The 27221-nt window shown below is 45.0% G+C and overlaps 2 protein-coding genes and 1 long non-coding RNA gene across 3 annotated transcripts in view; 2 read left to right on the plus strand and 1 right to left on the minus strand.

The window, feature by feature from the left end:
* Window positions 1-12954, plus strand: part of Selp (selectin P) — a 35483-nt gene extending 22529 nt beyond the window's left edge. Inside the window, exons 9-16 of the mRNA NM_013114.2 lie at window positions 1394-1579; window positions 4577-4762; window positions 5854-6063; window positions 7077-7262; window positions 8059-8178; window positions 10233-10263; window positions 11427-11482; window positions 12093-12954. Of these exons, the coding sequence (NP_037246.2) occupies window positions 1394-1579; window positions 4577-4762; window positions 5854-6063; window positions 7077-7262; window positions 8059-8178; window positions 10233-10263; window positions 11427-11481 (974 nt within the window). The 3' untranslated portion in view covers window position 11482; window positions 12093-12954. The remainder of the gene's footprint in view (window positions 1-1393; window positions 1580-4576; window positions 4763-5853; window positions 6064-7076; window positions 7263-8058; window positions 8179-10232; window positions 10264-11426; window positions 11483-12092) is intronic.
* Window positions 12025-15907, minus strand: LOC134481524 (uncharacterized). The gene is made up of 3 exons (XR_015635574.1): window positions 15264-15907; window positions 14656-14945; window positions 12025-12883 (listed from the first exon to the last, which is right to left on the minus strand). It is a non-coding gene; the product is annotated as an uncharacterized LOC134481524 (long non-coding RNA).
* The window catches only part of F5 (coagulation factor V), a 69685-nt gene continuing 57081 nt past the window's right edge, over window positions 14618-27221 (plus strand). Inside the window, 3 exon segments of the mRNA NM_001419051.1 lie at window positions 14618-14919; window positions 17225-17313; window positions 25597-25719. Of these exon segments, the coding sequence (NP_001405980.1) occupies window positions 14762-14919; window positions 17225-17313; window positions 25597-25719 (370 nt within the window). The 5' untranslated portion in view covers window positions 14618-14761.

Below are 27221 nucleotides of genomic sequence, written 5' to 3' on the forward strand. Positions count from 1 at the left end.
TTCCAGCTTACAGCCCTCCCCATCACACAACACACACACACACACACACACACAAACATACAAACACACACACACACACACACACAAAACACAGGAAGACTTTGCAAGTGGCAGACAGTGTCTCAGTCTCTGTACAAGTTGATAGATTCAGAAGAGTGTTGCTAGGGAGGGTATGAAAGGAAGAGACAAGAAAGGTACAGACAGCACCTTAAAACTTTAAGCTGTTGAGTTATCTGACCTAGGGCTGCTGTCCCACTTCCTCTAATTTAAAGCCATACACTGCATAACCAAGACAAGGAGCAAAGAAGTCCCTGAGACCTTGTTTACACTTAGTCCTTCCCTTCCGAGTGTCAGCACGATTCATCTGGCCTTCGTTGCTCAGTGAATCCAGAGAGGTCAGTCTTGATAGCTACTGATGTTGGCACTGAGAATCTATTCACTCTTCATCTGACTAAGTCATTTTAAGATCTTGAGGTTCAGAGAGGTGAAGCGACTTGCCCAAAGTCACAAAGTGTCAGTACCCATCCAAGTCAGTCTCCAAGCACCTCACACTCGTGCCTATATATGCTGCCAAATAACTGTGAGACCTGATTTCATTTTTACTGGAAATTGACTTTGGTGGGTCATTTATGCCTGGTGCTGTAGGGTGAGCTTTCTGGGAAGGGGTGGAAATTGGCATATACAGTCAACCAATGAAATAGGCATGCATTTTATTCCCTTTTACATTTAATCTTCAGGCATGGCTTCAGTGACTTGCTATATAGCTAAAAAGAACTATGAGGCAAGAGTTACCATTTTCATACATTGAGAATAAATCAGCCAACTTTGCATAGGGTCACCATGCACAACATAAGCTAAGATGTGGACCCAGATTCTCTCACCACTTGCTGGGGAAAGGGGAAAAAATCACCCCCACTTTCACCTCTAAGTTCTTGGCATTGTTTGCTGGAAATAGCATCCGGTTTATTTCTCAAGAAGACATCAAGGGAGCAATTTTCCCTGAGGTCTAGGGGCACCAACATGAACCACGCTACTATCTCTCTAAGGGGCAGCAAGTCCTTTCAGAATCGCTTCTGAAACCCTGAGTGGGTGAGGTCTCAGAATGACAGTCAACCGTAGGCTGTAGCAGTCACCCAGCTCCTGCTCCCTGGTGTCTTAAAGAGAAAAAGTCAGAAATGCAAACAAAATGATCACCTTTAACTAAATGCAGAGAAAGGCATAAAGCAGTCACATGCAGTGTTATGCACACACACACACACACACACACACACAGAGAGAGAGAGAGAGAGAGAGAGAGAGAGAGAGAGAGAGAGAGAGAGAGAGAGGCGATGGGTTTGAAATGCCAAGCTCTAACACAAGCTCCCCTCTCCTGCTTTGTCTCTCCTCACGGCAGCTGTCTCCTGCACCCCTTTGCTCAGCCCTGAGAATGGAACCATGACGTGTATCCAGCCTCTTGGGCATTCCAACTACAAATCCACATGCCAGTTCATGTGTGACGAAGGATTTTATCTATCTGGACCAGAAAGATTGGACTGTTCTCCATCTGGACACTGGACAGGCAGCCCTCCAATGTGTGAAGGTAGGCACGTGGGTCTGTCCTTTCTTGTGACTTCTCAGATACCATCAGAGAGGAAAGACCCACACAGAGGTGAAGCTGTGCCTGAGTCAACAACAGGCATGAGGATCTAGACCAAAAAATCTCTCTCTTTCTGAATAACCTTGGAAAAAACTGAGTAAAGCACTTCACACTTAATGCTTTCGCATCGTCATAGGACATGAGATCAGCATTCTAGAGTAGCAAGGGAAGTCAGCCTTATCCCCATGCTGTAGATGAGAAAGAAGCACAGGCTTCTGAGGTGACATGGTCTGAGGGCATCACCATTCACAAACGATGGCTCTCAGCTATACACTGAAGCACTTATTTTCTTCTAAGCACTCTTGCTCTCTTTCTACCACACTCTCCAACCATCTGCTTCTACACCAACCTTTACCCACCCCATTATGTCTCAGAGTAGTAGCTTATTTGGGAATGGGTGTGGTCTAAACTTCTCTAGCTCTTGCTTTTCTTTCTACCTCTTTATGGGCTTTACACTCAATGGTAGCAGAAACTCTGCCTACTCCATCATGTGTGTGTGTGTGTGTGTGTGTGTGTGTGTGTGTGTGCATTCATATGTATGTGTAATATATGTGCATGCCTGTGTGTGCACACGCATGCATGTTTGTATAATATGTGCATGCCTGTGTGGTGTGTGCACATGCATGTGTGCCTATGTGTGTATAATATGTGTGCATGCCTGTGTAGTGTGTATGTGTATGTGTGTGTGCAGGAGTTGTATGCATATGGTCACAAAAATATGATATTAGAAGACTTCCATCACTGCTTTTGACCTTTTCTTTAAGACACATGGTCTCTCACTGAACCCAGCCCTCACACCAGATAGCTATGCTGACCAGCCAGCAAGCTCCAGGTATCCACCCGTCTAAACACCCTCAGTGCTAGGATTATAGATGTGTGTGATCATGGCTTTTACACAGGGCCCCAAGGTCTGATCTAGGTCCTCAGGCTTGCCTGGCAGGTCCTTTACCCCCAGAACCATCTCCTCAATCCCTCCTTAATCTTTATGTTGCCTGCCATAGTAAATGGAATCCAAATGACTATGTAACAAACACCAGTTGAACTGAAGCTAACCAGGTAACACTCACTCAAGTGCAACAGGCTGACAGTGTGAACTGCTGGAACCTCAAAAACAGGGTGGGCCTCCTGTCTTTAGTTTCCTGGTAGTACCCAGCAGGCACAATGTATCGCATATGGTACAAACATATAGTATGCTCTAAAACAGAAGTGCACTCTGTTGGTTAATCTATGGTTCCTGTTTGGTGTCAAAGGGGTCACTTCCTATTTAGCATTCAATGTAGTCAGAGTTAGTAATAATGAGAGAAACACTTCACATAGATTTTCTTATTCAGTCTACACAAACCACTTCTAAAGAAGCTATTGTTATCTCCTTCTGAAAGGTGACAAAAACGGGGCATTAAGAGAATGACTGTCAATAGGCACATTGTAAGATGGGCAGAATGGCTGAACACAGGATGTTTCCAGAGAACCACACTGCCACCTAGTGGCAGGGATTCTAAGTCCTGGGTCCAGGCACAGACGCAGGGGTAAATTCTGAAGCAGGCCTTAGAACTGTGACCAGTGATTAGACGAGAGCATTTAAAATGTGTTAAAATTGTGGGAAAGACAGCTAAAATATTATTCATTCATCCCTACATTGCTATCCCAAGACGCTTTACTAAAGGGCACAAACACTACCACCTGCTGTCAAAAAGATATACTACAGGCCCTAAGGAACCAAGGCCATGTGAGGAGAATTTACACCTGTGTTTGCTGCCTGTTTATTTATCGCTCACCTTTTATTTCATTCGTCCTAGTAACTTGTTCATTCACTATATTCTCCAGAGTGTATTTTATGGGCAAAACCGGTCAAATTTCATTTATATATTCCATTAAACGTTTAAATTTTTTATGTAGCCAGTTTGGTTGCTAACCCTGTGATCTCACAGTCACTTCCCTTTATTCTTTCCCAGTCCTCTTTTCTCCTCAGGAGGAAGCATGTGCCTCCTCCTCCTCCTCCTCCTCCTCCTCCTCCTCCTCCTCCTCCTCCTCCTCCTCTTCCTCCTCCCTGTGAGCCCCGAATCCCCCCTTGAATAGCGCCTCTAACAAATGGTCCTCAGTCTGGTCAAGCTTCTCTAATCCTAATTTTAAAGATATTTGTATCTCTGCTCTTGATTCATTATCAACATTTATATGGTATATTTAGGAAAGTGATTCCTTTTCATTTTCCAACCAAGCTTTAACAATTTGGCCCCTAATGCTGCCTTGGAACCCTGGTTATCATGCAATATTTTTTTTTTCAGAAGTGACCAGCTGTTTCTCTTTTCACTATGCAGCAGGGTTTCCATTTGATGAGAGAGGGCTGTGTTTCTACAAGTATTTCCATTATGGGAATGACACGGGTTCTCTGGGCCCCTTGGGACTTGAGATCTGCCTATGTTGTCCTGTCTCCTCCTGCCCTTAGCCCTCAGAGGACATGAGATCTTCCCCATCAGCCTAGCAACGACTTAGACACTTCTAATTTTCATGATGCTGCCTGTGATCTGGATTGCTTATGTCCAGTTGCTGTGTCCCTCCTGTCCCCACCCGTAGATCACTTCCCTGACACATACCATTGCTGTCCTCATCATTTACAAGGTTCCTCACTCACTGTCCCTCTGGAGATCATGTCTGGCTACTTAATTCAGCCCCTGATGCCCCTCATATGTCGATGAGCTCCGGGAAAGCCATTCAGACTGTGGGCGACTGCCAAGAGCATCAGGGAGGGTGCACTGGGCCCGCCTCCTGGGGAGTGGGTGGGATTTAGTAACGGACAGAAACGGGGGTCACTGTGAACCAAGAGTCAAGGCAAATGCAGCATCAGCTAGAAATGCCCGAGATAAGATACAGGCAGTAGCCAGTAACTATTTGTCAACTATTCAGTGAATAAACTTTGTGGAACTTTCTCATTTGATCCTCCAGCCATCAAGTGCCCAGAAATCTTTGCCCCAGAACAAGGCAGCTTGGACTGCTCTCATGTTCATGGAGAATTCAGTGTCGGCTCCACCTGTCACTTCTCCTGCAACGAGGAGTTTGAGCTCCTGGGATCTCGAAATGTGGAGTGCACAGTGTCTGGAAGATGGTCAGCGCCTCCACCAACCTGCAAAGGTAATGACATACCCGGGAAGTTGCGCTGGGAGGCATTTTCCCCACAGTGGTAACACGAAGCCCCTCTCTGTGACAAGTACAAATTACACTGTTAGTGCGGTCAGCACAGTCGTAGGTTTTAAGGACCTTCCAGGATTCCACAGGACTTTTCTGTCCAGGAATAAAAGATGCCCCGATTTTTACGAAGAAAATTTCGTTCATGTCTTCTAAGCCTATTTATCTCGAAGGTCTCTGTTGAACAGGGTGGCACTTTGTCCGTCACTGCTGACAAGGCTGGGTGGCAGTTAGGGGCCCAGCCGCTTCAAACAAGGAATCAAGATGCAGAGAGATCAAGCATCTGCAGTCCTGTCACATTGAAAGTTTATGGCCAAGAAATAATACATCTCCCAACCAAGCTGGGGGCATTTGCCCATGTTTAGTGTGGCTTTCTGTTGAGTGGCTAGATCTCTGTGGCAGCTCTCCTGCTGACACCTTTTAAAGACTATTAGTAATGACTCTGCCTGCTTCTTCTTACAGTCAGGACAATGGCTTCTCACGGGCTCTTTTTAATGCTACTTTTTATTTGCATGTGGTGTGTGCACACATGTGTGAGCAGGTATGAGTGTCTGTGTGCACACATGCAGAGGCCAGAGGAAGCCAGCAGGTGTCTTCCTCTGTTACTCATTTCCCACCTTATTTTCTGAAATGAGGTCTCTCACTGAGCCAGAAGCTCACCTTTTTGGCTAGGATGACTGGTCACCAAGTTCCCAGACTCTAGCTTTCTCTGACTGCCAACACTGGGGTTTTAGGTACACACTTGGTCATCCTTGGCTGCTATATGTATGTTGTGCATTTTGCTGAGGTCCTCTTGCTTTCAAAACAAGTGCTTTCACCCAGCAAACCATCTTTCCGGCCCTTAAAGAATTTCCCTCACCTCGTTTTCCGAACCTGAGATTAATAGATTTTCAGAGCTTCCTTGTATAAATTGACAGAGATATCTCACTACAGGAGAAGTGAGAGGCAGCTATTTCACGACAGTATTAATTCAGGCACCATCCTTTTGCCCACAAACTTAATGAACTGAATATTTTAAATTATTTTTCTCATGACAGGTGTAACATCACTTCCTGTCCCATCGGTTCGATGCCCCGCCCTCACTACTCCTGGACAGGGCACAATGTCCTGTCGACACCACCTGGAAAGCTTTGGTCCGAACACCACTTGTTACTTTGGGTGCAAAACTGGATTTACACTCAGAGGAGCCAACTCTCTCCGCTGCGGGGCTTCAGGACAATGGACAGCAGTGACGCCCGTGTGCAGAGGTAAGTAGGAGGGGCGGGGGACTCTGGGTGAGTAGGAGGGGCGGGGGACTCTGGAGCTATCTTCCTTGAGTTAGTGATGGTGCCTGTTTAAATTCCGCCCAGCCCTGACAACCACTGCAAACACCCACCCATCTCTGAAATCCACAGCAATCCCAAGTCAAAGCAACGTGCAGCAGCTGCTTCAACATTGCCCTTCCCCCAACCCCTGCCAAGTGCCCTGGTACTGATGTCTCCATATATTAGAGCTGAAAGTGTGCAAATGTAAAACCAGCTCAATGAACCGCGAAGTATAAATTGCAACGTTATTAATTAGGTGGCAGTATAATCCTTCAGTGTTTTCGTCATGACCAGACCTAAGATGTATGTCCTGAGTGGCATTTCTTAAGGACCTACCACGCCATTCACAAAGCATGGGGTCCCCAATCTCCTTTGTCTTGCTATCTCCCACCAAGCATGGCGTTGGGCTTTACAAATGTCATGACTGCTCTATTACATTTAATTTGAATTAAATCAGATTTCTTAAGGTTTATTTGCTAGTCACAATTTACAGAGAATAATCAACGTATCTCTTGAAAGAATGGCTTAAAGAGAATCGTGGTGTCTCCTTCCAAACTTCTGGTGTCCAGCTGTGCGGAATGCTAAATAAGTATTTAATTAGTCACACGCTAGCATAGCCGGTTACTTGATAGTAACACATAGAAACAGATTCAGTGGCGTTTCTGAAGGGCAAATTTTGTAAAGAGACTGTTTGGAGGCAAGACCAGTGCATTTGCAGGTATTTATTATATGACACCACAGGTCATCCTTGTTCTCTGGCTAGTATTATTTCAGTGGATGCTTTGGAGAGGTGCTATTTTAAGAGCTGCTGTGCATGACTCGTGGTTATGGCTGACCTCCATCATGACACTTCTCATCTACTCCATCGATTGACAATTCCAGTCGAGTTCAAAGCAAGCCACAATCCTCCCTTCATCACATCGGTTTTTCAGGCATTCTTCATTCTCCCCTCACAGCCGTCAAATGCTCAGAATTGCACATGGACACAGCAGTCGCGATGAACTGTTCCAACCCCTGGGGAAACTTTAGCTACGGATCAACCTGTGCCTTCCACTGTCCAGAGGGGCAGTCACTGAATGGCTCTGCCAGGACAACCTGCCGAGAGGACGGTCACTGGTCAGATGCCATGCCAACCTGCCAAGGTACAGGTTTTTGACATGGTCTAGAAGATTGCTTGACTTGGAAGACTCCTCTTTCTTTCTTGAACATGTCTCATGGTAGATTTCCTTCCCTTTGCTGGCTCCCCTTGCATGAGCCACAAAAGGTCCCTTGACTTTATACGGAGCCCTAGGGACAAAGCCAGTGCCTGTGTGGATCTCCACATTCCTTGTCATTGCTTAGACTTGTGATATTAATTTCCCCACTTCTTATAGTCTCTGCTTAACGCACATTGACACTTCAAAATAAGCTAACCAAGGACTTTCATACAGACTCCTGGTTTCTTATCTCTGACCTTTATTTACCATCTACCTCTGAAAACATCTCCACTTTTAATTGTACTCCATCTGTTTACCCCTCACTTCTGAGACCCCGCTTCTCCTCACTTTCCTTAGCCGTTGAGATGAATTTTTATTACAAATCCACATCTTTGACTGAGAAAGAGAAATTACTCCAACATGTATTTTGTTTACCCAAATACCATACACAGGCTTTTTGTAATTTGGTATCTGCTACTGAATCCCTTTCAGGGGATCTTTACCTTGTCTACTTTAGAAATTACAATTTTGGACCTAAATTAATCCAAGCAATTAGTCAAGCAATTGGGTCCTGCTTTCTGTTCTGGTGCAGTGGATTTCTGACTTTGAGATCTTTCCTACAAGCTTATCGGCCTTGGAGAATCCTGCTGGCAGCCCCCCTCCCAGTCCTTGGCACACTCAGGAAGGACGACTGCTCCATGCACACCACACTCACGCCTTGCACATGTGTTTTTTCTGTTAGCAGGGACGCTGACGATCCAGGAAGCTCTGACTTACTTGGGTGGCGCCTTGGCTTCTACAACAGGCCTGGCAGTGGGCGGGACGCTACTGGCTCTGCTAAGAAAGCGTCTCAGAAAGAAAGGTGAGTAAAAGCAAAAAAGGAGCCTTCTTCTTCTTTGACAAAGATTTTGGAGTGAAGTGAGAAAGCCAGTAGCCTCTGTTTAGAAACAGTTTGTTAAAGAAAATAAAATGGAAGTTTATGATCTCAAGCTCTGACTGTCTATCAGAATCACCTGTAGGAATGCATGAAAATACAGAAATACTGGGTTTTTCTGTCTCTCTGTCTTTCTGTCTCTGTCTCTGTCTTTGACTCTGTCTCTGTGTCGCTGTGTGAGTGTGTGTGTATGTATATGTGTGTATGTGTGTGTATGTGCATATATGTGTATGTATCTGTGTGTATGTGTGTGTTGTATGTGTGTATGTGTGTGTATGTGTACCTTTTGCATACTAAGCCAGTGCTGTGGCACCGGTCATTTTATAATTTTTCCAAAGCCTTCTCTTATAATTCTGTTGGAGCATCTGAGGGCTTCTGGAGTCACCGAAGTTAACTGTAAACACGCTGTGCTCCTTTCCCTCGCTCACCCCATGTGCTAGCCATTTGCAAACCAGCCTTTCAGACAGCTGAACAGATAGTGAATGTACCTGAGGTGGGGGAAGATACAGTCCTGTAGGAGAGACAGATAACTTCAACAGTATGCATACCGATGGGTGCTAAGTCTGTAAGAACAAAACCGTAGCACAGATATTGCCAGAACATCACGAATGGTCCTTAGATCAGACTGATGCATCGTAAAGGATTTCTCAAGCTTATAAGGCTCTGCAGTTAAGGGACCTGGCCCAGCTGGGGAGGTGAAATGGAGTTCTAGCAGAGAAAGTTGCACAAGAAACCCAGGAGAGTGCTAGACAGAAGAAAGTGAGAGAGACAATCAGTGTGTTTAGAGAGTGTCTGAATCTACTGCACTCACACACCAGTCGGGAGGAGAGGCTGAGTCCTAAGAAGTCACTGCTTCAGTGGAGTCCTGAAAACATACTTAATTATTCTCTTCTGCAAATTGTGGGGCTGGTGAAGCTATGAGCGTGAGAATGACCAAACGGAGGAAGACTCTACCGGAGACATTTTACCAGCCTGCTGTCAGAAAGAGAGCTTAGGCTGGGCATGAAAGAAAAAAAAATGCTTGGTTCTTAGACTTGAGAACATCTTTTCTCAATCTGCTGTGCTGTGATGTGTAGCCTGCCCACGGGCTTCCTGGCGTCACAAACATTTCTCTATAAACCAATGAGGCTCTTACTGTTCTTCCTTGTAGAAAGTAAGTAGGGCACTGAGAACCAGCTGAGGCGCAAACCCAGATAACTGGACCAGGCTGTGCTAAATTATCCCGATCCTCCCATTCCACTGAGGCGGTCCAATAGCTAATCTCAATTGCTCACAGCTGGCAATGTCCTGCACCCCTCCTCTTATCACTCTCCACACAAAGCCACCATTGCACGGACTGTGTTTCTACAACACTCCTGGGCACTTCTGGTAGCCTCCCATTGCTCTAAAGCTCCAACAATAAATAAATCTATGAGGAGTTGTGGGAGGGGAGGGGGGAGGGTGGCATCTTCTGGGCTCATCCCAATTTAGTTTCCAGTGTTAAAATAGTCTATTGTCAAACTAGAGGCCAGTGCTGTAGCCATGGCTAAAGATTTCACCATCAGACTCTGTTGTTTGGATTAAGACAGGAGACTCCTACATTATGGGAGAGGGGAAAAATTACAGCGTCCTCCGTAGTGCTGTCATGGGCTGATTTATAAAGCTAGCACACCAGGTGAGGACCAAGGGACTAAAAACCCAGATCAACAATAGAGAGCTCCCATGGACCAAGGCTGGAGACCTCCCAGACACAAGGTCAAGGTAGTGAGTGGTTTGGTTTGGTTTTGTAGAAAGTTAAAAAGGGAAAAAAAGGCAAGAGGAGTTTGTATTTAAATATTACAGTATTCTCATTCAGCCTAAAACAAGTCCTTCAGGTCAGGTAGTTCCTCGCACTCTGCATATAACAAACGTTTGTGAAAACGAGTCTCCTAGCTTTTCTCGATCCTTTCTGGCAATGGTGACCTCTCACCTCACTGTTTTCTTTTCTTCTCTTTTTATTTCAGATGATGGAAAATGCCCCCTGAACCCTCACAGGTAAGCTGGAAATTTTCTCAGTATGTCTTTCTAACTTGCTATGTCAGAGGGAGCATGTGTGCCCCTTCCTCCTCTCCATAATAAACCTTCTTCCACATCTTTCCTGTCCTGAGGAAAAGCATGCGGTTCATATATGCCAGCTAAACATAGTGTTTTAAAAATCAACACACAGGCATTTTTCAGGCTCCTGAGCCACCACCCCCACCCTCACCCCCCACCTCCACCCCTATCCCCATCCCTGCTTTTCACTAATAAGTCTTTCTCTGAGGGCTTGCTTGGGGTGTGTGCACACTTCGCTGCCTTACTGGTTAAAAACAATCAATATATACCCTCATTGTACTGTGAAAAAGAAATACAGTAGCAAGTGATTTACAATAGAAACTCCATGCTGAAACCCAGGTGCTACACTAGTAAATGTTTGGAGACCACTGGAAGTTTGTTCATCTCTATGGCTCAGGAAGAGACAGTGGATTGTCTCCTGGGAAAATACTGTGTCAGTGCAATTCACAGAGCAAGGACATCTTAAAAGATGAAAAACCCACTTAGCATTTCTATGTGAGGCCATTAAGGTCCAGGCAGTCCTGGAGCCTGAATAGTGCTGTTCAAAGCAGCACAGGATTTAGGGCAATCCTTTTGTATCTTGTTTTGGTGTCTGTAACATTTCTGACCTCTGTCTGCTACAGGTCAGTCCTCACCTTCAGCATGAAAATCCAAAAACTATCCCTAGAGGGCAGTACTATAATTCTGTCAAAACCTTCGCTCAAGCAAGGCTCTTAGCAAGGCTCAGAACTTTGTAACTCTGTCTTCTTATCAAGAAGAGTCTGCAATCCCTTACAGGCTAAATCTGGTTTCCTGCACAGAAAACAATAGTGTGGGTAGGTAGGGCTGCGGACATGGCTTGATGGTAAAGCACTCGTCCAGCATGCATGAAACTCTGGGTTCCCTTCCTAGCACTGGGAAAAAGTGTGAGTGTCAAGTGCAAATCAAATTACCCAGAGTTCTCAATGCCACCTTAAAACTTCTTGCTTTCCCATTTGCTTTTCTTTTTAAAATAGAATTCCAGGGTAGGGGGCAATCTGTTGTTTCTAAATATACCGTGTGCTGGCTATTAGGAGGACTAGCTTTTATTTCATCGCAGATCATCTTTTGTTTCTGTTCCTCAGCCACCTAGGAACATATGGAGTCTTCACGAACGCTGCATATGACCCAACCCCTTAAGGTGAGTTCCCCATGAGGATAGCTCTGAAGAAAATAGAACAGTAGGTGAGAGGGCAAGAATATCAGTCTTGAATTTTCTTTATATCATATGTATCGGATTTTAAGCATGTATTAAAATGTTAAGCCATGGGGTTGGGGATTTAGCTCAGTGGTAGAGCGCTTGCCTAACAAGCGCAAGGCCCTGGGTTCGGTCCCCAGCTCCAAAAAAAAAGAAAAGATAAAAAAAAAAAAATCTTAAGCCATGATAAAACCATATTATCGACAAGCACGTGTGACCAAGTGGGGACAATAGAATTTATCCCAGGATTTCCATTCCCGCCCAGAGGAGGGGTTCTAGCAGCATAGAACTTGTTCCAGGGCGTGAGAGATCCCATTGCTGCCAAGGAAGTGATGTTGACAGTGTGGGCTCGCCTCAAACTACCCTGTACTACCCGAACAGAAATCACCCGAAACCATCTTTTCAAGCAGTGTAGTCAAAAGCCCCCTTTCCTGCCAGTACACAGTATAGAACCTAGAAAGAGGCAATTGTCTCGGGCATCGGGGTAAGCGAAGTAAAAGATTTCTTTATTTTTGAAGGAAGCAGTTGTTTAATTAGTTTGTTTCTTTTTCAGAGGCCTGGCCTCCCGATGTCAATTGGATCTCTCAGGATTCCGCATGCAGATAACAAGTTTCCTGGTCGACTTGACTGTCACTCCCCAGCATTTGCTGCGGTTCTTTGTGGTAAATAATTGGACAGGAACCAAACGAAAGGACGATGTGCTCCGCCCACCCCTTCCTGCTCCGCCCCTCACCTTCCTCGGGCTCAGCCACAGAAACAGGAGCAAATGTTTCTGCTGTGGTCTGTGGCTTGATGTTACTTTGCTGTTACTGAAAACCCGAGTTAGTCCAAGGCACTGGAGCATCTGCCTCACCAGGTGACCAGGCTGTGGAAAACCGGAAGTCTGTCTGCTTTCTCTTGGGATTGAAGAATGGCGATGTTGGTGGGCAGGCAGACCTCTCGTTTAAGGGAACGCCTGCTTTAAGATCTCCTGGGTCTTCCGTGTTTCTTATCTCTGAGGTTGTTTACACCTCTGCTGCTGAGACTTTCAGATGGTACTAGGGGACACAGAAGATCGGGAACAGAGCATGGACACCACATCTGACTGCAGACTTTCCGTCCACCAAAGCACCCAAAGGCCATTGTTTGACTGTAGAGTTCAACTCCCCCAGCTATCAAGCTCTTCACGTTTTGTTCAGTGAGGTCTGTGTATCTCACTTTGTCTACCACCAATGTGGTCACAGTTACACTCCTCCAAATGACAGCTGGACCCTCCAGTGAGCCCACAAATATATGTTGTATGTCGCCTGTCCACAGAGAGAAAAATCAGAGGAGCAGGAAAGGTCCTCTTTTCGTTATTTTGTTCTGCAGGAAAGAACAGTTATGTTTTATACGTAACTTAATTCACATATTTAATAAATAAGTCACTGAAAATTACATATGGCTTGTCTGTGATTGATGCAAACAGTAAGGAGTCAAACACTGCAGTTGCCTTGCTAAGCTGTGGTGAAGCCCAGTGATCACCATGTAGCCTGGATACACATGAGCAGTTAGGCAGGCAACAGGAGGAAAGTGGTCCTTTGAAAAGTTGCAAGGTTTGAGAGGAAAAGAAAAGAAAAGAGAGTAATTTAGAGACTTGCTGTTTTTTCCTTATATACATAATCGATAGCATCTAATTTGTGTGTGTGAGGGGGGAGAGACAGGCAGATAGACAGACAGACAGACAGACAGACAGACAGACACTAGGCTAGGCATTACAGGACCCTAGCTCTCAACCATATCTCTCATGTCAGAGCTTGCATTTTGGGAACCCCTGGAACTGTGAATCAGGAGTGTAAGACATGGTCCCTGCTTTTGAATAGATCATAATCTAGCTTCGGACACAAGGGAATCTTGAAAAACTAATAAAAGGTTATCAAAAGGAGTATACCATCTGAATAGATTAAGTTCATTAAACAGAAACATCAGCTTGAACCCAGAGTCAGAGGCAATGGCAGAGAACCTGACTTTAAAGAGCAGGAAAGCCGAGAGGGAAGGACTTGCCTGTGGGCTCTTTTTTTTGAAGTAGTGATGTATCCACACTTCTGCTAGTTAATTACTTTTTGGTCCAGGGTCTCCCTCAAACTCACATTCTCCTGCTTCCCTTGTGCGCTGGGATTACAGGCACGTGCCATCACGCCTGACTTGAGAAGAGGCATTCTAAAATGACTGAATAAATATCAGCAAAAGACAGAAGCCCGAGTTGGGGGGAGGGGGAGGCTGTGGCCAAACTGGATGGCACCAGATTACAATTTGCTGGAAGTCTAGAGCATGAGCAGAGACAGGGCTCTGGAGAACTCAGGACGAGCATCCTGCGGATTCAGATACGTTTCTCAGCTTCTCCACCAAAATAAACTAAAATCTAAAACATGCCAAGGATCCTTCCAAACATGGAACCTTGGAGCAGTAGAACAAGCGTAGACAAGATCATACACTGTAGCAGCCTAGGCACTGGGGGTGGGGTGGGGGCGCCCAGCTTACTACAGTTTGTCCCCTCCCAATAATCAGATCAAGGAAAATTAGAATTGCCATCCGTATTTTACAGTCGTCAAAAGTGCTCTGGAAACGTAGTTGGCCCCCGACCACACAGCTCCAATGAGTTCTCTAAGCCCTGTTCTCCGCTTCACTAGAGCCCTTACCTGGCGGTCTGTCCTAAGTGATTCAGAACGCTAACCTGTTGGTGGACTTGTCCTGAGGCTGTTTTCTGTTCCTAGTTACCGCACAGTGCCAATTTCCTGGGATCAGCCAATGGGTGTTGGGTCTTACTGAGGCTTGCAGAAATCTGACAAGGCTGACAAGCCTAAACTTTGACCCCTACCCCCAACCCCGCAGGTTAAGTGGAATTGCTGCTCCCACCTATGGTGAAGTGGGGAAAGACTGCTTTGTGATGGAGCGGAGACTCTTGGGGCACTGTTCCTGAGTCACAACCTCCAGCAGGCTTGCCCTTCCTTTCCCTCTAAATTCCTTGTCTGGCATTCTCTCTAATAAATGCCTCTGGCCACAGGGGGGAGGGACCTCACCAAGCCCCTGCCTACACTAGGCATAGAGGGGAAGGGAGGTAGAGTGATACAGCCACCACTGGGGACAGGGACACTCACTGCGCCCAACAGCTTCTTAGTCCTCCAGGGAGTCAGGACAGCGCGCAGCAGGGACAGAGCACTGAGCACTGTCAGCCGTGGCAGCGCGCGCGGCAGGACAAGGGCCATGTTCCTAGTCTGCCCGCGCTTCTTCCTCCTGGTGGTTCTGGGCACCCGATGGGCGGGCTGGGGCAGCCACCAGGCAGAGGCCGCGCAGCTAAGGCAGTTCTATGTGGCTGCTCAAGGCATCCTCTGGAACTACCATCCTGAGTCCGCAGATCCAAGGTAACTCGGGGTGAAATCCAGGTGGGCTTCTCCGAGGAAGAAAATCCGTTATAATTGTAAGGTTTTAAATTCGGGGGTGGGGATGGGGGGATGGGGGTGGAGGTTGGGAGGAGGAGGGAAGGGAGAGGGGGAGGGGAGAAGAAGGGGAGAGGGAGAGAGAGAGAGGAGAGAGAGAGAATAATGTATGGGTGCTAATTTTGTCTCTATTGACATAATTTATCGTTATGAGAATGTGGAAATTTCAATGTGAATAGTTAGCCGTGACTTTCTTTCCAGGTGCAACCCCCAGTCTGTTTTCACCCACGTTTGTTAGTTTAGTGTATCGATGTGTTGAAATGACTCACCTCCACAAGCCCTCTTAGCCCTTCCTGCACATTTGGTTCCAGCCTTTTAACAGTCTGCTTTTAAAACAAAGGAACTCCTAGTTACACAATATTTACTCCTGGTAGTCGTAGGTTGATCATCTATTTTTTTCCTTTTTTCGGAGCTGGGGACCGAACCCCAGCGCTCTACCGCTGAGCTAAATCCCCAACCCCTGTAGGTTGATCTTCTAAAGAAAAAGATGTCACCGTGTACTTCATTATAAGGAGATAATTTAGTGACTCTTGCCTTCATTTTGTCACCTTCAATGTCGGTTCATGGGGAAAACACACTTGTATCTTTGCTTTTCCTAGACTTATTCCTGGCTACCTAATGTGGCTTCATTTTTTTTCCTCTCACTTTCAATTATGGCTGGATTATTCACTAGAATATGACTTATCCTGGATATTTTGGTCTTCCCTGAATTTTAATTACCCACGTTAGTGACCCTGTAAGGTGGCCATTCAAAGGCGTGTGTAACTAAGAGTAAGCTTAAATAATATCACATCTATCTTTGAGTTGCGGAATATATTTTGCTAATTGGAAGGTTCAATGCAAACCTTCCTGCAGTTACTCAAATCATAGTTTCTACTTAGTGCTTACGACCACTAGTGCTTTTATTTTAAACAGTAAGCCTAGCGTTTTACTTGACTCATATTTTCCCTTTCAGTTGACATCAAAGTTTTAGCGATTGTGAAAGATGTGTTCCTCTTTTACAATTGCAAAACCAAAGCAATCAGCCAAAAGAAATAATGTAACATCTTAAAAGCACAGTGTAAGGTTTTAGTATAAATGAATAATCAGCCTTTGAGTTTGCTGTTGTTCGAACTGGGTTATTTGGGAAGGCATTGGGATCTTGGTATTATGCTAATGAGAAATATCACATTAAAATGATTTTAAAGGTTGCATTTTCAGAGTGATAATCTAAGCCACACTCACACTCTTAGGAAACTGCCATTAACTGAAGCCCCAAAGAAAATAACATTATTTCCAGCATCAATTTTCCTGATTAGGGGTAGAAAACAGACTTGGTGACTGCATTCAGTCTGGGGTTGGGCACAGGTAGTTGTAAGTTAGAGGATGAACACATTCAGACCAAATGTATAACACGAGGACTCTAGCTAATAATCCTGCCGTGTGGGTAGGTCTTCTCCCTGATAAGGACAGAAACGTAGGTAAATCACTGGTAGGGAAAACGGCTAGAGGAAACTCTTCCTCCAAGGTCTTCCCTGTGAAATATGGAGTTATCAAGAAGCTTGACCTTGTTGACCCTAGAAATAGAGAATGGAACTGATGCCTCCTGGGTCCGGCTAAGGCTGAGAAAATGGTTTAACCCTCCTGGATCTCGGGCTGTGATGTTTATCATCTGTGTCTTCTTAGGAAACGCCTTCATATTTCCGATGAGGGTTTTTGGTTAGTTTGTAATACGAATCCCAGAGTTTTGCCCTATTGCTGTCTCTGTCCTCTCAATTAGAAGCAGGCTCCGTCAAATGGACTCCAATTTGCCAAATCTTCCAGCTGTTTGGAATCATACAATGAAAGTGGAATATGTTTCTGAATTATATCTGATTCATTGGTTGAAAAGCAGCTCACATATCTACTTCTCAATGACTTATATTTTTAATTTAGACCTGAGGTTAGAGTTTGTACGCTGACCTTCACTTCCTGTACAGAGAACAATTGAGTCTGCAGAGTAGAACTAGAGAAACATTAGGCTTGTGTTCATGGAAGCAGAACACTGAGGCAGAACTTCTTAGAGAGGATCCATGATTATTCCATTGGTTTCACTTGTGGTCCAAATTTACAAAACCGTGGGCTTTGGGGATACAGTAGAATACTGTCACTCTGCTCTTACACAAAATTAGCCACAAAGGCACCTCTCTTTCTGGATTGGGAATGGTTTCTACTTGTGACTGTCAAGTTAGTTTTTGTACTTTATTTCCAGTTTGAATTCTATACCTTCCTTCAAGAAAATTGTCTACAGAGAGTATGAGCCATATTTTAAGAAAGAAAAGCCACGATCTAGCAACTCAGGTAAGCCTGACAATATTCTTTTAATTATTATTATATTGGGGTTTGAACCTACAGTCTAATGAATACTAAGAAAAAAAAAAACCTGTACCATTGAACTATATCCCTGGTCTACATTTAGATTTTTATTCTGAGATAAGGTCTCTGGTCTTTAAACTTGATCTATAGTCCAGAAAGACTATGAATTGTGATTTTTTTTTCTGTCTCAGCTTCCCAACTAGCTGGGATTACAGGCCTGTGCCACCAGACACAGCCTGGTATTTTTTATTTTAAATAAATTTTTTTCATGGAAATATTGTATTCTTTATACTTAAAATACCTACATTGTGAATTGGCCAGATAGCTCAGTGGCTTAAGGATATTGCTACAAAGCCTGCAGACCCATGTTCCATCCCCAGGCCCCACACGGCAGAAGGAAAGAACTTATTCTCTCAAGTTGGCCTCTGACCTCCACCCGTGTACCGTGATGCATGCACACAGCCCAAAGTAAATAACTAAATGTTCACTTAGTTACCTTCTGCTATAAGATGTGTGATGTTTTTATCAAACACTGGCCATAAAATATGTGTGCCCAGACCCAGTGAGAATGTGGGGCTCCTTCTTCAAATTACTAGGGATTACATAGATGGTAAAATTTAAACCAAACTGGGGTTCTTCTGTGCATGGGGTAGTGTGGAATTGAAGAGTTCACAGGTTACACAGCCAGCCACGTCCTCAGCCTTGGTCAATAAAGCCAAACAAAAAGTTTCGGGCTTTCACTCGGTGTTTATTCATCTAGCAAACCACAGGTGAGCGCCTTCTGCGGGCTTGCCGTTGAATGAGGCACTAAGAACACAAGAGTAGACAAAGTTGGCTTAGACTTTCCTAGGCTTGTGATCTAGTTGTCTGGGCACAGGTTGTCCTAACAGAATGAATTTGGTGTTGTTTCTATCCAGCTTCCTGCACCCATTCACAGGAGCTACGTATGTTTAGCTTTTCCAATAGCTATGGCATTTGGAGAAAACCTCTCTTTTTCCTTTCTTTTCTTTTCCTTCCCTTCTTCCTCCCTCCCTCCCTCCCTTCCCTTCCTTTCACTTCCCTTTCCTTCCCTTCCCCTCCCTTCTCTTTCCTTCCTTCTTTCCTTCCTTCCTTCCTTCCTTCCTTTCTTCTTTCCTTCTGTCCTCCCTTCCTTCTGTGCTTCCTTAATCAAAGACTACCCTCTGAGGATTCTGAGATCTTAACTATATAAACACATCTCACCAGAATAACAGAGACATTCTCCAGCGAGAGCATCTTCCAGTTGAGGCCTTTGCCACCGGCTTGCTCACCTTCCCCCGCCTGGTGATGATCCATCATTTTTCCCGCCTGGCGATGATCCATCATTTTTCCTAGGCCCATCACCTGCCTCTTCTCCTGGACACACCTCCCACCTCACTTCCTGCTTTGCCCTGTGTCCACTGGTCCCTTTTACTCAATTCTTCCTCAATTTGAGTCTTTTCCTTCAGTACAGAAAGAAAGAAAGGAAGGGAGAAAGAAAGAAAGAAAGAAAGAAAGAAAGAAAGAAAGAAAGAAAGAAAGAAAGAAAGAAAGAGAAAGAATCAACAGAATAATTTTCAGATAAATCTTATGTAGAAAAGTGAAAATACCTTTCCTCCTTGCCATTTCCTGCCCTTCCCTTCTCTTTCCTTCCTTCCTTCTTTCCTGATTCCCTGCCTGAGAAGCCGATGCCATTCTCTATCTTCTTCCTTCCTCACCCCTTCAGTCACCTCTCCAGCGTGACTCCGGTCAACTGCTGCCTCGGAGAGGGCTGCACTCCTCATTTCTTTCTGGCTCTTTCGCCATTTCTAGGCTGCTTGACACATTCCCTTTTGAAACTCCTCATCTAGTTGTCCTCATTTTCCTCTGAGTCCCTTTACCACTTCTTCTTATGTCTCCACTCTTCTCTTCTTCTCCAAAGTGACCACAACCGTAGCTTTCACAGCTACCTCCCCGGGAGCCATATCCTTTAGGACATAACTTGGATTCCTACCCTTGCCTAGCATAAGTACCTTTTCTCTCTTCCGTATACTCCCAGCACCTGAACTTTCCTCCCCCCTTTTAGAGATGCGGTGAGGTTTAATGAATACAAAGTACTTATAATATGCTCAGACCTGACAAGGCTTAACAGAAGTTAGCTACATTATTGTTATTGCTGCTACTCCTGTTACGAATTAGGTCTCCATTAGAGCATGCATATCATAACATTGTTAATATGTCAACACAAAAATATTTTTGCTCGTTTTATATTCTTGTGCCTTATAATTTGTATATTTATTTGCTTTTAAACAGAGACAGTTAAATATTGTTAGTGATCTCAACCAAAGAATACCATATTTGAGGCTCTATAAAGGTGAATTCTGGTGCCAGGTGGTGGTGGCTTCATGCCTTTAATACCAGCACTTGGGAAGCAGAGGCAGGTGGATCTCTTGAGTTTGAGGTCAGTCTGGTCTACAGGGAGAGTTCTAGAATGGCCAGTGCTACACAGAAAAACCCTGTCTCAAACAAATAAAGGTGGACTCTGACTTTCAATCATTTGCCAGCTGGTAGAGGTGACTCAGAATGGAATGTTAGAGCACAGTGTTAAGGAAGAACAATACTGAAGAGTCTCCAGTTCAGTGGTGAGGAGAGAGAGAAAGACGAGTTTTGGAAAGCCAAACAGTGGGTGCGGGTGAGGGTATAAAGATGCAATTTAGAGCAAAAAGTGGAGAACATGAGGGTTTAGATCAAAGGTTCTTCTCAACCTCTGGGTTGGAACCCTTGGGGGGCTGAATGACCCTTTCACAGGGGTCGCCAAAGACCATTGGAAAGCACACATATTTACATTATGATTTATGACATCAAAATTACAGTTACAAAATCAAAATGAAAATAATTTTATGGCCGGGGGAGGGGGAGAGAGTCACCACAACATGCCGAACTACAATGAAAGGTGAAAGCTTTGTCTGGAGGGAAGGAGAGGGACACTGAGATGATTTAAGTGGGAGAGAGACGGACCCAGATTTGCCCTTCAGGCACCGACTTCAATGTCGCTCTATGGGGGTGAGCCAAGTGCAGTGCCACACGTGTATGAAAACGCCATTGTTCCCCACGCTAACTAGAAATTAATAAAAAGTTTTGCTCTCTCCAAATCTGGAAGCTGGATTAGAGAATAGCAAGTCCACAGGCAGAGAAAATGGTAATGTGGCTTTGGTGCCAATCCAGGAAATAAGACAGCGGGGAAGCCAGGGTGGAGAAAATTAAATGGATTCCAAAGATACTTAGGAGCTAAAAAATCAAATAAACAGGTAGTTAATTGGATGAAGACAAGGGAAGAGGATTATAATTGACATCAAATTTTCTGGACTGAGTAGTAGAATGTTAACTGTACCATGTACAATGTAGAACGAGCCATTCAATAAGATAGAAAACTGAAGAAAAAAAGGATGCTGGTTTGGGAAGATAATGAGGTCAGACTTGGAGTCTGGGGTGTCTGTAGAATGTCTACCTAGTGCTAGCAAGGAGCAGGTGGCTACAGGAGCTTTGCTCTTAGGTGGGAGAACTGAGCTGGACAGGAGACATCACAACCAGGTTACTAATGAAGCTCTGGAGGGACACAAGATCACCTAAGGAAAATATAATGAGGAGAGAAGGCTGTAGACAGAGTCCAAGGGATAAGACAAGAAAGCAAGGGTCACCAAAAAGCTTGAGAATCTTCTGAGGGCTGAGGAGAGCTAGAGGGTCTCAGAGACACAGAGACAAATGGCACCAAGAGAAATTAGTACTCTAGTACTAATTAGTACAACTAGTAGTCCAGAAAGCCTGCTCTCTTCAGTAGTGGTGGGGTAAGAAGTGGTGATAGGGCTTTGGGAAGTGAATGGCAGGTGAGGAAATAGAAGCAGACAGAAAGAATAATTCTTCCTGAACTGTGGGTCCGGCTAGGAAGAAGACAAGGATGTTCTGGAGATCCATGTGAGGTTCAAGGACATTTGGGAGCAGCACAGGAATGTAATGTTTATTAATTCAGTAGAAAAGCTACCTGGGGGATAATGGATGGATCCAGAAACAGAAGAGCAGGAAGTGCTAGCATTAAAAGCCGTTCCTGGTTCAGCCTTAAATGGAAAGGCTACTGTCCTTGCTGGGAGTCCCAGGGTGGGGCATTAAGGTCATACTCCAGTTCAGAGTTGAGCGTGTTCAATAGATTGATAAGAACTATGTAACTTGTAAGTAAATGGGAACATATTTACCAGGCGAAGAAGAGAAGGCAAGTATTCAAAGCTGAACGCTCTGTGGCTTTTGCCAGGTTCACCAAACACTGATGTCATTGCTAGGCAACCCCTTGTGCTGGATGCACAGTGACAGAAAGGGCCCTGACCAGGCTGAAGACTTGAACTGACAGAGGGAGCCACCAGTAGTTTTTCAAGAGGGAGACCACTGTGACAGACGTCCTGTCAGATGTCTTTTGTAGTGACCTCAGGAGACTCTTGTTAGTCAGAAGTAGACTTCAAAGGTTTGTGTTTAAGCCCTTTCACTTTAAATGTTAGCTTCCTGTCAGAGTCTGTGAGTAGCAGAATATATTTAATGTGGGGAAACTGGGGAATTGAAACATCTCCTTTTTATGCAGTCCCTTCTTAAACTCCCAAGGATGCAGTGCTGGTGAGAAAGGGAAGCCTGGAGAATCTGGCCGAGGTCTCCAGAACGAAATGTTAGTTCGCACTGCCTAGATCTAGTTTTGTGTTATTTTACCTTCGCTGTGTTTTCTTTTCCAAACACTTGGGGTGTGTTTCTAGCTGAGCTCAAACAAGTCATGATTCATCAGCCCTACAGTGTCAGGAGCCCAGACTTAGTTTACTAAATTGAGAACAGAGGAAGTTGTTTGGGGTACAGTCTGAAGGCGGCATCCTAATGAGGTTTGTGGATACTTAGACAGTTGGGGAGACCAGATGCAGTTTTAGGAATCCAACTTGGGCTTCAGAGTTTTGAATCTCCACGTTTTTCTAGTGGAGGTTATGAAATTCTTGTCCCCCCAGTGAGCTTGAACTGCTAACTGTGGCTGTCTTGTGGGATGTAACTCTTCGTTTGGCTGAGAGCAGGGGGTCTGATTAGCCCATCTACTGTGGTCTTTCCAATTCTCCACCTAAATGAGACTGGCTACTTTCTCTACAGTCTTCTCGAACCCTAAGGTGCATCACTCCTTCTCCTAACCTTCCTTCTCTCCCATCAAACCATCAGTAGAAAGGGCTTAGACTATATGGCTGGGATAAAAGGAAATACTTAACCTTGGGTCTGCTACATGCACTAAGGTATTTGAGTCACAGTTATGAAAACATCCTTTGGTTGGGCCTTAATTCTAAAGAAGCAGGAAGGGAGTTGAATGAATAGCCCCAACTGTCAAAGTGCCCATTGAAGTAAGAGGTCTTACTCGGTCAAATAACCTAGGAAAGTTTTTCTTGGCAGCTGGCATTTGTAGCCATGTGACAACAACAAACAAATAACCATGCAAGAGAGTCAGGACAACCAAATACCGTGACAGTGCTGCTGGTAAGTACTGGACTGTGGGCAGCCTGGACAGGTTGTGCTTCCCTGGTAAGCTAGACGAAAGGTAACACTCAGAAGACAGGGTCAGCCAATGAAGCAGATAACGTCAGAAGCCAACAGAACCATCTGGACTATTCGAGGAAGGCAAGGGTCTTACCCTGCACTAAAGAATCAGGGAAATATTTTTCTTGGGATCTCCAAGACCGGGATTCTAGTCTCAGCGATGCCAGGGAGCCACTGACTGATCTTGGGCAAGCCAACCCCCACACTCGATCCTTTTCTCCACACACATAGCCAAATTTTGTCAACCACCTCTAAATTGAGACATGAGGAAGGGGACTTCCACGATTCTGTCCAGAGTAAACGGAAAAACAAACAAAAGGCTCCTGGCATAGAAACAATATAAATTCCAAGATGGATGCTTCCACAAAAGGAACAGGACAAGAGTGGCCAGGAAGATAGGAGCAGAGAAGGCAGGGACAGGATGACAGTGGCTAGAGAGATAGCAATGGAGAAGGCAGGGACAGGATGACAGTGGCTAGAGAGATAGCAATGGAGAAGGCAGGGACAGGATGGCACTGGGTAGAAAAATAGGCAGAGAATGGAGAGACAGAGTAGAGTGATGGGAGCGGACCAGGGGAGGCAGGACCTCTGTTGAGCTGTGACAAATTACCACACATTTAGTGCTTTGGAGAAAGAATGAACCATCCAGATGGCCTGGCAAACATCTTTGGGAAGCAGAACAATGAGGTCACGAGTGCCACAAGGCCAGCTCAGGCTACATGACAAGCCCCTGCCTCAAAACATGAGTTATTTTTCCTTCTGTTGGCAGTTAGAGTTCTGGATGTGGAGGATCAGAGTGGGGTTCACCAGGGTTAAATAGAGGTGTTGGCAGAGCTCTGTCTCTTCTGGAAACCCCAGAGAAGTCACTTCCTAGCTTTTTCTTTAATTAGAGCCGCCTGTGTTCGTTGACATGTTTCCCCCTTCTGCCATTTTCAGAGCTGGCCGAGTGGCATCTTCTAATGTCCTTCTCAAGCTTCTCCTGTGACCCTTTAGTGTGTAACTCTGTGACTGCATAAGACTTACCTGTGATCCAGGAACATCTCGGACTCCCACAGTTAACCATTAATTTAACCATATGTATAGTCCCTCTTATCATGCAAGGCACGTGACATGGGAGGGGAGACCATTGCTCTGCCCACCACACACACTGAAAGAATCATCGTATGGCATCTTACATCCTACAGCCTGTCACCATCTACCCAGCCCCCAGGCAGACCCTTGCTGGCACTGTAACACCTTGTCGGCCCCGCCCCTTAGTCCACAGCCAATACCATCTAAAACTCAGAGGTTTCATCCCCAGCATCTATGTCTGGCCTTTTCTTTGCTGAAGACTTCCACTGTGTCCTTCATCTCACCAATGTCTTTTTCAGAGCCTTCCGTCGGCTTCTACCCCAGTTTCTCCCCCAGGTCATTTTTAAGAAATAGACAGCACTTAAATATCAACATCTGGAAGGAAAGGAAGGAGAGAGAGGGGGGAGGAGGAGAGGGAGAGGAAGAGAGAGAGAGAGAGAGACTTAAATGGAAAGCAAAAGAAAAATTAAAGAACCAAAAAAAAAAAAAACCATTAAAAAGTCTGGGTCATGTTGTATCCTACAGAAAAACAAAACAAACAAACAAACAAAAAAAAACCCAACAACATCCTCACTATTATCAGATGAAAACCCAAATTCCAAATGTTCTATCTGGCCCTGAGTGATTGGTTCCAAGACAATGATGCCTTTCAGTGCCTTGCTTTCTTACCTACTAAGTGCTTCAGGAGCCCTCGACTGCTTTCTCAGTAGGCCAAGGTTTCTGCTGTCTTAGAGGCTTTGCACTTGCTGGTCTCACTTGCCCATCTCTGTGTTCCTCCATCCTTGCTCCTCATAGAAAGCATCGCTTCCTCAGGAAAGTGCTGGGCAGCCCTGATCCGCTCCCCATTCACAAGCCTGGAACAGACTTCTCTACACAGCGCTCGATGGCAGCAGTTCCCCCGTCAGCTAGAGCTGCCTGTGTTCACTGTCCTCCATCGCCACTCGTCTGAGTGGCCTCTCCTTTGATGCTCTTCCAGTTCATAATTAAATACGTGTGTGATTATTTATTAGAATATTTCCCTTGGTATTTCTCAACTCATCTCGTCTAATTCTCATCTGTGTCAACCACAGTAACTGACGTATAAGACATGAGTACTTAGCATCTGATGAATAGATGGATGGATGGATGGATGGATGGATGGATGGATGGATGGATGGATGGATAGATGTATGGATGGATGATGTATGTATGTATGTATGTATGTATGTGTAGATGTATGGATGGATGGACAGATGGATGGACGGATGACTAAATGAATGCAAGGTGTGAGGTACTATGTAAAAAGGTGGCTTAAAACTCAGTACCTAGAGTCTGGTAGATTTAAGTTGAAATCACAGCTTTGCCTTTTGTTGTTTGTGTGGTTGAGAATCTGGGGCAAACAATCTCTCGACTCTTTGCAGTTGCTTTGGCTTGAGGCTAAGGATTTGCCTTTCAGTTCTTACACGGTAAGCCATAATGGTGATGGGATAGCAAAGATGCAAAGCTCAGAAGGTCAAGTCCAAGAGAAGCAGGCGGAGATCCGGAGGAGTGACAAAAATCATGTCGGGGCCTTTCTATATGTTCCTCTATATGTCTTTCATGATCTTGAATATAAACAATTTCAAACCTATCCTTCCTTAGGACTTCTCGGACCAACTTTATATGCTGAAGTTGGCGACACCATCAAGGTTCACTTTAGAAACAAAGCAGACAAACCTCTAAGCATCCACCCTCAAGGAATTAGATACAGCAAATTTTCAGAAGGTAAGATGAACCTATTATCTCTCTGACAGGAGAAGAGGTAGATCACCTTAATATCGTTGCTAAATATTAAGGCCGGGATTGTTAGCCACACACTCTTAGAGAAAAGCCTTTCCCTGAAAATCGTAGTCATAAAAAGTGAACCTGCTTTTGGTTTCAGAGATGAGAACGAGTGGTTTTAGAATCATCTAAACACTGAGATTCTGTTAGGCTCCTGTTCCTGGTAAGGTGGGTGGGAAAATTGCCTCGATTCCGTAGGTTAATCTTAAAGTGGAGATAACAATACAATTCTCAGATGGTTTAAGGCAAAAACGAGTGGACGTTTCTACGGTAAGTACAAGCAAGACTCATCAGCAGGCAGATAAATGTAGGGCAAATGGAGTCCGCTTGAACTCCATGACTCCTTCCCTGCTCTATGCTTCCCTTCCCTGCTTCTGTGACTTCTAATAGCAAACATAAGCAAACCCCATGGTAAGGAAGGCGAGCAAACATTCTTTTAAAGCCAGCTACTAAATAAATTAATGCATTCAGTTTTGCAGGCAATAAGATTCAGGCTATCTGGAAAGAGGAGGTTTCACTCGCGGAGTTACCTTCCTTATATTTGCTCCTGAACCTGTTCATGGAGCATTTTCTTGACTGTTAATTGGTTTGGGAGGTTCCGGCTCACGGTGTATGGTACTATCCCTGGGCAGTGAGTCTGGGCTGTATAAAGAAAGGCAGCAGAGCAAGCCAGGACAACGAATTCACGAGCAGACTTCTGGTGGTCTCTGCTCTGGCTTCTGCCTTGAGTTTCTGCTGTGGCTTCCCTCGATAATGGACGGTAGCCTGTAATCTGGGCGACACTCCCTCTCCAAGTTGCTTTGGGTCGGCGTTTTGTCACAGCAACAAAGAAATTGGGACACTTGGCAAGTTCCTGAATGAGATGGGGTGCCCAGGGGTCTCTTCTACGTTTCCCAGATTCATACAGAGACGAGCCCACTTATTGGGTTTCTTTAACTGGAGTCCAGCAATGCAGAGCAGGGAAGGAGAGCATGGCGAGCCGGTCCCTTTCAAACTCCCAGCGTGGGGGAGGAAGGGCTGTGGACTCTGCCCCTCAGCTCAGCTGTTTGCGGAGGAGGAAATGGACTTTGCAGCACCATTCATCCTCCTTCGATGTTTATTTGACCCTCCCTCACTCAGTCAGCAAGCATTGGTGAGACAAAATTACTGAAAATGCCCTGACACATCTATTCTAGCTCATAGATCACAGCGCTGTATACGCGCGCGCGCCTGTAGTCCTGTAAGATCAAAATAACACGGTAAATACAGATACATGGGGTGGGGGTGAAGGGGGAGTCCCTAGAAGACAAGACGTAATCTTAGTACACAGTTCCCTTAATGTAGAGAGACATCTATTGTGTCATACCCCTCTGGGTTAAAATACAGTATCTCCTCCCTCGTCTGTGTCTAACCTTAACCCTCACCTATTGTCTACCTGTATAATTATTTTTGTGAGGATAAATATG

Source organism: Rattus norvegicus, chromosome 13 (genome assembly GCF_021556685.1).
Source record: "Rattus norvegicus strain SHRSP/BbbUtx chromosome 13, alternate assembly SHRSP_T2T, whole genome shotgun sequence".
In the NCBI taxonomy this organism is placed as follows: domain Eukaryota; kingdom Metazoa; phylum Chordata; class Mammalia; order Rodentia; family Muridae; genus Rattus; species Rattus norvegicus.